The 13,321-nt window shown below is 49.4% G+C and overlaps 1 protein-coding gene across 1 annotated transcript in view; it reads left to right on the top strand.

The window, feature by feature from the left end:
- Positions 1 to 1,907: 1,907 nt before the first annotated feature.
- LOC132590833 (erythroblast NAD(P)(+)--arginine ADP-ribosyltransferase-like) overlaps positions 1,908 to 13,321 on the top strand; it is a 31,094-nt gene continuing 19,680 nt past the window's right edge. Inside the window, exon 1 of the mRNA XM_060263765.1 lies at positions 1,908 to 2,589. Coding sequence (XP_060119748.1) covers positions 1,908 to 2,589 — 682 coding nt within the window. The remainder of the gene's footprint in view (positions 2,590 to 13,321) is intronic.

Here is a 13,321-nt window from a genome sequence, read left to right as displayed (position 1 = left end):
ACTGCTACAGGACCAACCCTAAATCAGACTTTTCCCTGCAGCCGCTGTGGCCGGACCTGCCTGTCCCACATTGGTCTTGTCAGCCACCAGCGAGCCTGCAGCAAACGTGGACTATTGCACCCTTCTTAAATCTTCGTTCGCGAAGCCAAGCCGAGAGAGAGAGGGTAAGCAGTGGGGTGCCGCAGGGCTCAGTACTGGGTCCGATGCTTTTTAGCTTGTTCATTAATGATTTGGAGTTGGGAGTAAGCAGTGAATAGGCCATTCAGCCTGGCTGCTATGGAGATTTAAAGGCAGACACACCTTCTATGATGTGTTGGCTATGATGTGTTGGCACACCTTCTATGATGTGTTGGACTGTATCAACAGACGTATAGTGTCCAGATCACGTGATGTGATGGTATCGCTTTACTCTGCTCTGGTAAGATCTCACATGGAGTCTTGTGTTCATTTTTGGGCACCGCATTTTAAGAAGGATATAGGCAAGCTGAAACAGGTCCAGAGGAGGGCGATGAAGGTGATGAGGGGTCTGGAGACCAAGTCGTATGGGGAAAGGTTGAAGGAGCTGGGGATGTTTAGCCTGGAGATGAGGTGGCTGAAAGGTCATAAGATTACCATCTTCAACTCCTTGAAGGGCTGTCATCTCGAGGATGGTGTGGAATTGTTTTATGTGGCCCCAGAAGGCAGGACCACAACCAATCGGTTGAAATTAAATCAGAAGAATTTCCGGCTCAACATTAGGAAGAACTTCCTGACCATTAGAGTAATTCCTCAGTGGAACAGGCTTCCTCTTTGGGAGGTGGGGGACTCTCCTTCTTTGGAGGTTTTTCAACAGAGGCTAGATGGCCATCTGACAGCAATGAAGATCCTGTGAATTTAGGGGGAGGTGTTTGTGGGTTTCCTGCATTGTGCAGGGGGTTGGACTAGATGTCCCTGGAGGTCCCTTCCAACTCTATGATTCTATTAAGAAGAACTTCCTGACCGTTAGAGCGATTCCTCAGTGGAACAGGCTTCCTCAGAAGGTGGTGGGCTCTCCTTCCTTGGAGGTTTTTCAACAGAGGCTAGATGGCCATCGGGGGAGGTGTTTGTGAGTTTCCTTCATTGTGCAGGTGTCAGAACTTGTAACTATTGCTGAGGCTTCACTGCAATGTAACCAGTACTTGCCTTGTACTTTCAGTATTGCTCATGCTTAGATTGTAACTGAACCAAACTGACTCCATGTTGTAACCTCTTAACAACCCCGAGTGCCTATGTAGCAATTAACCTTGCCCTACTGGTATCCAAAATATTTAGGGCTGTAGATTGAATTATGGTGTGTCTCTGCACATTCTCACACTGGTGCCCTTTGAAGCCAAACCGTGTGGCCTTCAGAACGAGGAGGCAACCTCCTTGCTGATAGTGGATGGTGGGAAGACAGATGTGCTTGCAACGGTGTGAATTGTGGCTTTGTGATGTGTTTGCTTTAGTGTATAAAACTGTGCTAGTGTTGGCCCTTGCCATCACTGTTATCTCGTCTCTTCCAGTACTTAGTTCTCTCTAATAAAATCCTAGCTTTGTAATCAAGTATGGGATCTGTTTGAAGTTCTTAAGTTCTGACAGCAGGGGGTTGACTGGATGACCCTGGAGGTCCCTTCCAACTCTATGATTCTATAACACAAGCTTCTTGTTTCCAAGCTTCTTGTAGCCTTCCAAGGTGGAAAAGCACATGCTGGCTGTTGGGGCCAGGTTTTCCCCCACTGGCCGGCTGTCTGCGAGTGGGAAGGCGCCTGCAAAACCGGGGGTTCTCCTGCTGGGACCTGGGGATTGGGAAGCCTATTCTGGGTCCCACACACCTCGCCCCCCCCCCAGCCTTCCTTTGCTCCTGACGTTTGCCCACTTCTCCCTTTCTCATCCAGATCTCCGGCGTCAATATGGCCCAAATTGTGCAGTTCGATATGGCTGCCACCTCTTTCAATGACCACTATGACGGCTGCGTAGATCAGATGGAGGAGAAGCTGCGGGCACTGCAAGATGGCGAGGCCTGGGAAGAAGCGGCTGCCAGGTGGAATGAGACCAAGGCCTCGGTCTCAGTGCCTGAAGGCTTCAAGGACGAGTACGCCATAGCAACCTTGGCCTACACCCAAATGACCACCTTTGTGAGAAAATTTTTCAATATAGATGTAAAGAAAGCAGGGGCGAGCGAAGAGTATTACCTCAGGAACTTCCAGGACAAGCCCTTGCACTATTTCTTGACAAGAGCCCTTCAGGTCTTGCAGGCCAACTCCAGCGTCAAGTGCCGTCAAACGTACTACCACCTCAAAGGCTTCCTTTTCATTGCGAAAATGAACACGATGGCCCGTTTTGGATACTTCGCTTCCTCGTCGCTGAACAGGACCGGGGCCACGGTTTCCTGGGGCGAGACCTTCTTCACCATTGAGACCTGCTACGGGGCCTACATCAAGGAGTTCTCTTTCTACCCAGAACAGGAGGAAGTTTTGATCCCCCCCTTCGAGTTGTTCCGTGTTGTGAATTCCTATGAGTCGGGAGGCGCAAAATACATCGAGCTCGTCTCTGCTGGAATATTCAGCCAGTACAACTGCGTATACGTCAATGGTAAGCACAAGGGCACCTGGCAACCGAGTCTGGAGGACAGTAGCGCTCACAGCTCCACAATAGCTAGAGTCGGACCTCCAGCCAACGGGAAACCACCCCCACAAATTAATTTATCAGCCAGTATCATCACGCCCCTGTATAAATCAATGGTGCGGTCTCATTTGGAAAACGGTGTACAAATCTCATCACCCCATCTGGATGAGTACCATTGCTGCTGTTGATCAGTGACCTAGTGAGGATGTCCGCTTGCCCACATCTCTTTTCACATGCAGCTTGGCTTACTTATCTGATCACCGCACCCCAAAAAAGATATTATAGCATTGGGAAAAGTGCAGAAAAGGGCAACTAGAATGATTCAAGGGTTGGAACACTTTCCCTATGAAGAAACGCTTAGGGCTCTTTAGCTTGGAGAAACGTCGACTGCGGGGGTGACATGATGGAGGTTTATAAGATTATGCACGGGATGGAGAAAGTAGAGAAAGAAGTCCTTTTCTCCCTTTCTCACAATACAAGAACTCGTGGGAATTCAATGGAATTGCTGAGCAGTCGGGTTAGAATGGATAAAAGGAAGTCCTTCTTCACCCAAAAGGTGATTAACACGTGGAATTCACTGCACAGGAGGTGGCGGTGGCTACAAGCATGGCCACCTTCAAGAGGGGGTTAGATAAAAATATGGAGCAGAGGTCCATCAGTGGCTATTAGCCACAGCTTATTGTTGGAACTCTCTGTATGAGGCAGTGATGTTCTGTTTTCTTGGTGCTTGGAGGGGGAGGGGGGGTGGCAAGAGTGGGAGGGTTTCTAGTGTCCTGGCCCCACTGATGGACCTCCTGATGGCACTTGGGGGTTTTTTGGCCACTGTGTGACACAGAGTGTTGGACTGGATGGGTCATTGTTCTGATCTAACATGGCTTCTCTTATGTTCTTATGTGACACAGAGTGTTGGACTGGAGGGGCCATTGGCCTGATCCAACAGGGCTTCTCTTATGTGACACAGAGTGTTGGACTGGAGGGGCCACTGGCCTGATCCAACAGGGCTTCTCTTATGTTCTTATGTGACACAAAGTGTTGGACTGGAGGGGCCACTGGCCTGATCCAGCAGAGCTTCTCTTATGTTCTTATGTGACACAGAGTGTTGGACTGGAGGGGCCACTGGCCTGATCCAACAGGGCTTCTCTTATGTTCTTATGTGACACAGAGTGTTGGACTGGAGGGGCCATTGGCTTGATCCAACAGGGCTTCTCTTATGTTCTTATGTGACACAGAGTGTTGGACTGGATGGGCCATTGTCCTGATCCAACATGGCTTCTCTTATGTTCTTATGCACTCTAGGGCAGAGTGTCCAGACAAAACCACTAGGAACAGACACAATACAGTATTTGGCTTGCAGAGCCAATAGAGTAGGCGGCTCAGATAAGTAAGCCAAGCTGCATGTGAAAAGAGATGTGGGCATGCGGACATACTCACTAGGTCACTGATCAACAGCAGCAATGGTACTCATTCAGATGGGGTGATGAGAAGTGCCGTCAAGTCACAGCTAACTGATGGTGACCCGATGGGGTTTTCCAGTCAAAAGATGTCCAGAGGTGGGTTGCCATCGCCTGCCTCCGCGGCACAGCCAGGGTATTCCTTGGAGGTCTCCCATTCGAATACTACTAGCCAGGGCCAACGCTGCTTAAGGGGTTTTTTTAAAAAAATTGAAATCTTTATTTTTAACGTTGTTGTTCAGTCGCACAGTCGAGTCCGACTCTTTGCGACTTCCTGGACCAAGTCACCCCAGGCCCTCCTCCTGTCTTCTACCTTCCTCCGAAGTCTGCTCAAATTCGTGCTTATTACATCAGATCCTCTGAGTTAAATTCACCCATTCCTGCCCATTTTAGTTCGCTGATTCCTGAGATGTTGATGTTCAGTCTTGCCATCTCTTGTTTGACGACATCCAGCTTACCTTGATTTATAGATCTTAAATTCCACGTTCCGATGCAGTATTGTTCTTTGCAGCATCGGACTTTCCTTTCACCATCAGACACATCCACAGCTTACCGTCCTTTCGGCTCTGGCCCAGCCGCTTCACTCTTTCTGCGGTTACTTGGGGAGGGAGGGTAGCTCAGGGGTAGAGCATCTGCTTGGGAAGCAGAAGGTCCCAGGTTCAATCCCCGGCATCTCCAAGTCAAAAGGGTCCAGGCAAGTAGGCATGAATAACCTCAGCTGGAGACCCTGGAGAGCCGCTGCCAGTCTGAGCAGACAATACTGACTGAGCAGACAATACTGACACAGTCTTCAAGCCCACACAACAGATCCGCCACATGCTGCGCTCGGCCAAAGATATGAGAGATCCACTTTCAACCCCTGGAGTCTACAAAATACCCTGCTCCTGTGGTGCAGCCTACATTGGACCTACCCAACGCAGTATCAACACCCGCCTCACCGAACACAAGAGACACTGTCGCTTGTTTCAGCCAGAAAAATCAGCTGTAGCTGAACATGCACTTCAAGAAGGAGACCACGTCATCCACTTTGAAAGAACTGAAGTCCTTTCTACGGTCTCACATTATCATACCCGCCTGAACAGAGAAGCTGTTGAGATTTACAAACACCAGCACAATTTTAACAGAAAGGAAGAAGGCATTTTCATCCACCAATCTTGGTACCCAGCTCTGCAAAATACCCTACAGACTATAAATTGCAGAAAGTCTCAGAACAACCAACAAATTCCACAGAACAATCAGCACAGTCAACAACCACCTTCCTTATCTTCACACCCCTTCCAACCCTCCCAGCAATTAACACAGAACAATGGTCACATTCAACAGCCAGTTTCCTTATCACTACCTTTCCAGGGAGCCCCACCAAACAATGGACACATCCACAAACCAATTGCCCTTTCACCACACCCCCTCCAGCCTAGAAATAGCAGCTCTCCAGCAGCCCTGGCCCCACTCAATGCACAGCAGCCAAGAAGGTCAGAGCACCTGCTCCGGCTGCAACGCCACTGAGGATGTTCTCCGCAGCTGAGAACGAAATGTCTGGAAGAAAAACTTTCTCCAGTAGAACACGGCACTTGAGCCCGAAAGATTCTACAAACCCTAATGATGTTACCAGCCGTGAAAACCTGAAATCTTTGATAATACTGACTTTGATGGACCAAGGGTCTGATTCAGTAAAAGGCAGCTTCATATGTTCATATGTACTTGGACTTGCCCTCAGCTCTTCCCCAGTAGCATATTGGACACCTTCTGACCTGAGAGGCTCATCTTCCAACGCCATATCTCTTAGCCTTTTGTTTCTGCTCATGGGGTTTTCTTGCCCAGGATATTGGAGTGGGTTGCCATTTCCTTCTCCAGTGGATCACATTTTGTCTGGGTTCTCATCTGTAGCCTGCCCATCTTGGGTGGCCCTGGCTGGCATAGCCCACAGCCTCACTGTACCACACAAGTCAAGGTAGCAATCCATGAGAGAGGGATCTTTAATATACACCAAGCCAATATGTCAATACATTGATACAGTTTACGGAATGACAAACACAAAGGATGATAACAGAATACAGAAGGGGAGGCCAACGGTAGCTCTCCAGATGTTTTTTGCCTACAGCTCCCATCAGTCCCAGCCAGCATGGCCAATGGCTGGGGCTGATGGGAGTTGTAGGCAAAAGACATCTGGAGAGCTACTGTTGGCCACCCCTGGAATACAGAGAACTAGATGTGTTACAGTACAGATAAGAAACAAATCAAGACTGCATGAGAAGCCTTCTTAGGAACCACTTTTCAAATAGTCAAATAAGAACATAAGAGAAGTCATGTTGGATCAGGCCAATGGCCCATCCAGTCCAACACTCTGTGTCACACAGTGGGGCCCCCCAAAATTATATATATATATATACACACACACACACACATATATACACACTGTGGCTAATAGCCACTGATGGACCTCTGCTCCATATTTTTATCCAATCCCCTCTTAAAGCTGGCTATGCTTGTAGCCGCCGCCACCTCCTGTGCCCACGAGTTCTTGTATTGTGAAAAAGGGAGAAAAGAACTTCTTTCTCTACTTTCTCCATCCCTGCATTATCTTGTAAACCTCTATGATGTCACCCCGCAGTTGACGTTTCTCCAAGCTAAAGAGCCCCAAGCGTTTTGACCTTTCTTCATAGGGAAAGTGTTCTCTCTCTTGACCTAGTGTCATAATGCCCCTGTATAAATCGATGGTGCGGTCTCATTTGGAATACTGTGTACAATTCTGGTCACCTCAAAAAGGATATTATAGCATTGGAAAAAGTGCAGAAAACGGCAACTAGAATGAGTAAAGATTTGGAACACTTTCCCTATGAAGAAAGATTAAAACTCTTGGGGCTCTTTAGCTTGGAGAAACGTCGACTGCAGGGTGACATGATAGAGGTTTACAGGATTATGCATGGGATGGAGAAGGTAGAGAAAGTAGTACTTTTCTCCCTTTCTCACAATACAAGAACTCATGGGCATTCGATGAAATTGCTGAGCAGACAGGTTAAAACGGATAAAAGGAAGTCCTTCTTCACCCAAAGGGTGATTAACATGTGGAATTCACTGCCACAGGAGGTGGTGGTGGCTACAAGCCTAGACAGCTTCAAGAAGTGATTGAATAAAAATATGGAGCAGAGGTCCATCCGTGTCTATTAGCCAGTTTGGTGTAGTGGTCAAGTGTGCTGACTCTTATCTGGGAGAACCAGGTTTGATTCTCCATTCCTCCACTTGCACCTGCTGGCATGGTCTTGGGTCAGCCATAGCTCTGGCAGAGGTTGTCCTTGAAAGGGCAGCTGCTGTGAGAGCCCTCTCCAGCCCCACCCACCTCACAGGGTGTCTGTTGTGGGGGAGGAAGGGAAAGCAGATTCTGAGCCGCTCTGAGACTCTTCGGAGTGGAGGGCGGGATATAAATCCAATATCTTCTTCACATTGTTGGAACTCTCTGTCTGGGGCAGTGATGCTCTGTATTTTTGGTGCTTGGGGAGGGGGTCAACAGTGGGAGGGCTTCTAGTGTCTTGGCCCCACTTGTGAACTTCCAGATGGGACTTGGGGCTTTTTTGGCTGCTGTGTGACACACAGTGTTGGACTGGATGGGCCACTGGCCTGATCCAACATGGCTTCTCTTATGTTCTTATGTTAAAAGGTAGGCTCCTTCATGACTGCTCTGGGGTCCTCCAAGTGAAACCTGTTTCTAGGGTTGCCAGTCCCCAGGTGGGGCCACGGAGCAGGGGATCCCCTGGTTTGGAGGCCCTCCCCCCACTTCAGGGTCATCAGAAAGCCGGGGGGGGGGGAGAGAAAAATGTCTCCTGGGCACTGCATTATTCCCTATGGAGACCGAGTCCCATAGGGTATAATGGAGAATTGATCTGTGGGTATCTGGGGCTCGAGGGGGGGCTGTTTTCTGAGGTAGAGGCACCAAATTTGCAGCATAGCATCCAGTTCCTCTCCTCAAAACACCCTCCAAGTTTCAAAAAGATTGGACCACTTCAAAAAGATTGCTCACTTCTTCGGATAAAGCTAGAAGGGGAGTCCAGATGTCCTTATATCTGGAGAGTAGAGTGATTTCAGATGCCGAATGGCAATAGCAGGTGAATTGCAATTGCAGGCATGGAGAAATCAGCATTGGTAATGAGAGAGGAAACTGAGGTCTCGATTCAGTCCTGGAGGATGCATGGTCTTGGGTTTCCTGATTGGTTGCCATTCAGCAGTCTCTTCTTTCTAATCTGCCTTTGAAATTCCCTTGTAAGAGAACTGCCACTCTTAGGTCAGCAACTGAATGTCCTGGAAGGTTAAAATGCTTCCTCCGTTGGTTTTTGAATGTTGTGGTTGTTTTTTGCTACTCACATATTGAACTCCACTCCAAAGTAATGCACATTGGGGCCAAAAATCCCAGCTACAAATACAAGTGGATGGGGTGTGAACTGGCAGAGACTGACCAAGAGAGAGATCTTGGGGTCTTGGTAGATAACTCACTGAAAATTTCAAGACAGTGTGTGATTGCAATAAAAAAGGCAAACGTCATGCTGGGAATTATTAGGAAGGGAATTGATAACAAATCAGCCAGTATCATAATGCCCCTGTATAAATCGATGGTGCGGTCTCATTTGGAGTACTGTGTGCAGTTCTGGTCGCCGCACCTCAAAAAGTGCAGAAAAGGGCAACTAGAATGATTAAAGGGTTGGAAAACTTCCCCTATGAAGAAAGGTTAAAACGCTTGGGGCTCTTTAGCTTGGAAAAACGTTGACTGCGGGGTGACATGATAGAGGTTTACAAGATTATGCATGGGATGGAGAAAGAAGTCCTTTTCTCCCTTTCTCACAATACAAGAACTTGTGGGCATTCGATGAAATTGCTGAGCAGTCGGGTTAGAACAGATAAAAGGAAGTCCTTCTTCACTCAAAGGTTGATTAACATGTGGAATTCACTGCCACAGGAGGCGCCGGTGGCTACAAGCATAGCCAGCTTCAAGAAGGGGTTAGATAAAAATATGGAGCAGAGGTCCATCAGTGGCTATTAGCCACAGTTTGTATATATATATATGTGTGTGTGTGTGTGTGTGTATAAATTTTTTGGCCTCTGTGTGACACAGAGTATTGGACTGGAGCAGCCCTTGGCCTGATCCGACAGGACTTCTCTTATGTTCTTATGTGACACAGAGTGTTGGACTGGAGGGGCCATTGGCCTGATCCAACATGGGTTCTCTTATGTTCTTATGTGACACAGAGTGTTGGACTGGAGGGGTCACTGGCCTGATCCAACATTGCTTCTCTTATGTTCTTATGTTTTTGTCTTGACAGGTGCGGGTCTGAACCATTTACGCACTGATGTACGGATGCCCTTCCTGTTTTGGGGACTGCTGCTTGCGGCTGGTGCTTTGGGAGTTCCAGGCTTCCTCTGACACAGAGCCTGCATTTCCACTTCCTCCTACTTTTGCAGAACTTGCTACTGGGGGCTGCAATGGGACCATAATGTAAAATGGAGAGGAAACTGGTCTGTTGACTTGAAGTGCCCTACATACCACCAGGTGCCCCTCAGGCATTTGCAGCCCAGAAGATGCCATTAGGTTGTGTTTCGTTTGTATGCAAATGCTAGAAGTGTTCGAAGTAAAATTGGTGAATTGGAATGTTTAGTGTTGGGAGAAAACATAGACATTGTGGGAATTTCAGAAACTTGGTGGAATGAGGAGAATCAGTGGGACACGGTGATTCCTGGATATAAGTTATATCGGAAGGATAGGGAGGGAAGGGTTGGAGGTGGGGTGGCTCTGTACGTCAGAGAGGATATACGGTCCAGTAAGACTGAGGTCAGAGAATTAGATTCTCTTTTAGAAATGCTTTGGGTTGAAATAGAGGTCCCAAAAGGAAATTTAACTATGGGAGTTTGTTATCGCCCACCAAATCAAAAGAGAGAGGACGATTATAATATGATGGAAGGCTTAAAGATAGCGGCTAAATGTAAAAACTGTGTCGCAATAGGTGAATTTAACTACCCGCAGATTGATTGGGTCAATATGTGTTCTGGTTGAGAGAAAGAGATTGAGTTTCTTGATGCTCTCTGTGGAGAAACGCCATCTTAGTTGGGAGGGAACATGAAACTGCTAAGCAGGCTTTGGCCTAGCCTCCCTCCAACCCCCCCTCCCTTCCAGAGCCAAACCAGCAACTCTAGGGGGAAAGCCTCCTAGAGCGGCAGGAAGTTCTTTTGTTCTTTGCATTTGAGTTAACCAGGAAGAAAGGCAGTTCTCAACTGGTGCTCAAAGGAAGAGGTTGCCAGTGTGGGGGCTCCTGCCTGTGGAAGAGGCCTATTCAAGAGGAAAAGGCCCCAGGTAGTCAGACCAAGTAAGTCGTCCACAAGACAGGGCAAGTTTAGACCAGGGACAGTAGGATGCGTTTATAACCACCTTTTCTTTGTCATGCTGTTTGCTGTGCGGGTGCTGTGCTGTGCTAACCTTTTACAGGCAACTGTTTTCGTTGTGCTTTTCTTTTCTTTTTCTCTTTTAATTAAATATTTTTGCTGTTTTGAATGCTGGCAGTCAAACTCTGTACCACATAGATCCCCAACCTCCTTAGACCACGCTGCTTTAAGAATGGGGCCCCGGGGAAGAGGGAAGGCATGCAGTTGGATAAGGTGCCAATCCTCCAGGGGTTCCCCGAAGAAGTGCTGTGGTCTCTGTGATACCCAAGTACTGGGTGGCAGAGGGCCTTGAGGCCTGGCCTCAGAGCTGGAGAGGGGGATTGGGAGTCCTGTTCCTCTCAATCTGAACCCCTAGACTGAGCAGGTGGTGGCAGCGAGCCCAAGTGGCCGGAGGAGAAATAGCTCCCTCCAGGAGTTGGCGACTCAATAGGGAGTTGATGGGACCGGGTTTGAAGGCAGAATCGGGCCGGTTCCGTCACACTCTCAATGACTGTGCTATGGAGCAGATGGTCTCAGAACCTACCAGGGGTGGGGCGATCCTGGATTTGGTCCTAAGTAATGCCCAAGACTTGGTGAGAGATGTAAAAGTGATTGCGCCACTTGGGAGCAGTGACAATAATGTTATTGATTTCACCGTTTGTATAAATAGGGAATTGTCCAAAAAGACCGCCACAACCACGTTTAACTTTAAAAGGGGTAAATTCTCTGAGATGAGGAGGCATGTGAGGAGGAAACTGAAAGGAAAGGTAAATACGGTCAAAACCCTTGGGAAGCTTGGAGACTATTTAAAATTATAATCCTAGAAGCTCAGATAAAATACATACCACAAGTTAGGAAAGGCACAAACAGGCATAAGAAAAGGCCTGCATGGTTAACAAACAAAGTAATGGAAGCTGTAAAAGGTAAGAAGGACTCCTTTAAGTGGTGGAAAACCAGTCCAAGTGAGATTAGTAAAAGGGAACACAGGCTGTGGCAAATTAAATGCAAGACTGTGATCAGGCAGGCAAAAAGGGACTATGAGGAGCATATTGCAAAAAACATAAAGACCAACAATAAAAATTTCTTCAAATACATTAGAAGTAGGAAACCAGCCAGGGAGGCAGTGGGGCCCTTGGATGACCATGGGGTAAAAGAATTACTGAAGGAGGATAGGGAAATAGCTGAGAAGCTGAATGCATTTTTTGCCTCCGTCTTCACTGTGGAAGATGAGAACTTTTTGCCCTCCCCAGAACCACTAATTTTGGAAGGGGTGTTGAAAGACCTGAGTCAAATTGAGGTGACAAAAGAGGAGGTCCTACAACTGATAGACAAATTAAAAACTAATAAGTCACTGGGTCCGGATGGCATACATCCGAGAGTTCTGAAAGAACTTGTAGTGTATCAGTAAATAATATGCGACCGGGCGCAGGGGCAACTGGGCCGTCCCAGAAGCCCCAGCGCAGGGCGCGAATCTCCCCGCCTATCAACAGCTGTGGCGGGAAGTTCAACGGGTCAGGATTGGCCTGACCAACCCTGTAGGTTGTACCGGGGATTGTATATAAGTGGGACCCGGCCCGCGTGTTCTCTCTCTTGCAACGTGCTCCTAATAAACCATGTTGCCCTACTCTCGTCTCCGCCTCGAGTACGTTACACTGGCGACGAAGGTGGGATTCTAGCCTTATCGGCTACGACGGAGATCGTGGGCAACGAACGACCGGTCGCGTCCGCCGCCGCCACCATGGCCAACCAGGGCGGAATCACCGGCTACCTCGAGGCCTTCGACCCTGCAAATCCAGAGGGCTGGGAGTCCTACTCGGAACGGGTCGAGTTCTACCTCCGGGCCAACAAGGTTACCGACGCCGGAGCAAAGAGGGATGTTCTCCTGAGCGTATGCGGGCCTGCCACGTTCGAGATCGCAAAGGGTCTCTCGGCGCCCGCCCACCTGGCGGAGAAATCCTACGAGGAGATCATCAGACTCCTCACGGGCCACTTCCTGCCGCAGCCCTCCCGGGTGGCTCGCAGATTCCTGTTCCACAGGAGGGACCAGGCGGCAGGAGAATCGGCCGCCGACTATCTGGCGGCCCTCCGCAAGATCGCCGGGAACTGCAACTTCCCCCAGCTGGAAGACACCCTGGCCGACAGATTCACGTGGGGCCTCCGCAACGAGAGGCTCCAACAGAAGCTCTTCGCCAAAGAAGAGCTCACACTCCAGAGCGCCTTCAGCGAAGCGGTGGCGTTCGAGAGGACCTCCAGGACTTTTCCCAAGACCCGGTCAGACGCCGTCCACCACGAGGAGCTGGACCACGACCGCATGGAGGAGAGAGAAGCCTACCAGCTGCGTCGCCCCGCCGGCCCACCCAACAGAGCGGCCCAACGCCCCCGAGTGGCCGATCGACCACCAGCGTCGGAGAGGGTTCCAGCCACCAAGTGCGCCAGCTGCGGCGACTCCCACGATCGGAGAGACTGCCAGTACCGGACCTGGGACTGCCGGAGTTGCGGGAAGACCGGCGACATCGCCAGGGCTTGCCGGGCCAAGCTCAACCGCCGGAGGCCGACCACGCACCACGAGTCAGCGGAGTCCCACTCAGCAGACTCCACGTCCCTACAGGTACTGAACTTGCCCCACGCCACCCCCGATAAAATTAAAGTGGCAGTCCTCATCGAAGGGAACCCCTGCCAAATGGAGGTGGACTCAGGTTCCTCCATTTCCCTCATAGCGGAGGAGACCCTGAGGGAACTGTGCCCCCGGCAGCGGCTGCAACTACGGCCGGCGAACTTCATACTCCGGGACTTTCAGAAGAACCCGGTGCAAATTGCAGGGTGGGCGCGGGTGCAAGTCGAGAGGG

Source organism: Heteronotia binoei, unplaced genomic scaffold (genome assembly GCF_032191835.1).
Source record: "Heteronotia binoei isolate CCM8104 ecotype False Entrance Well unplaced genomic scaffold, APGP_CSIRO_Hbin_v1 ptg000860l, whole genome shotgun sequence".
Lineage (NCBI taxonomy): Eukaryota > Metazoa > Chordata > Lepidosauria > Squamata > Gekkonidae > Heteronotia > Heteronotia binoei.
The sequence above is the reverse complement of the archived record's forward strand: the minus strand, read 5'-3'. Positions and strand labels throughout refer to the sequence as shown.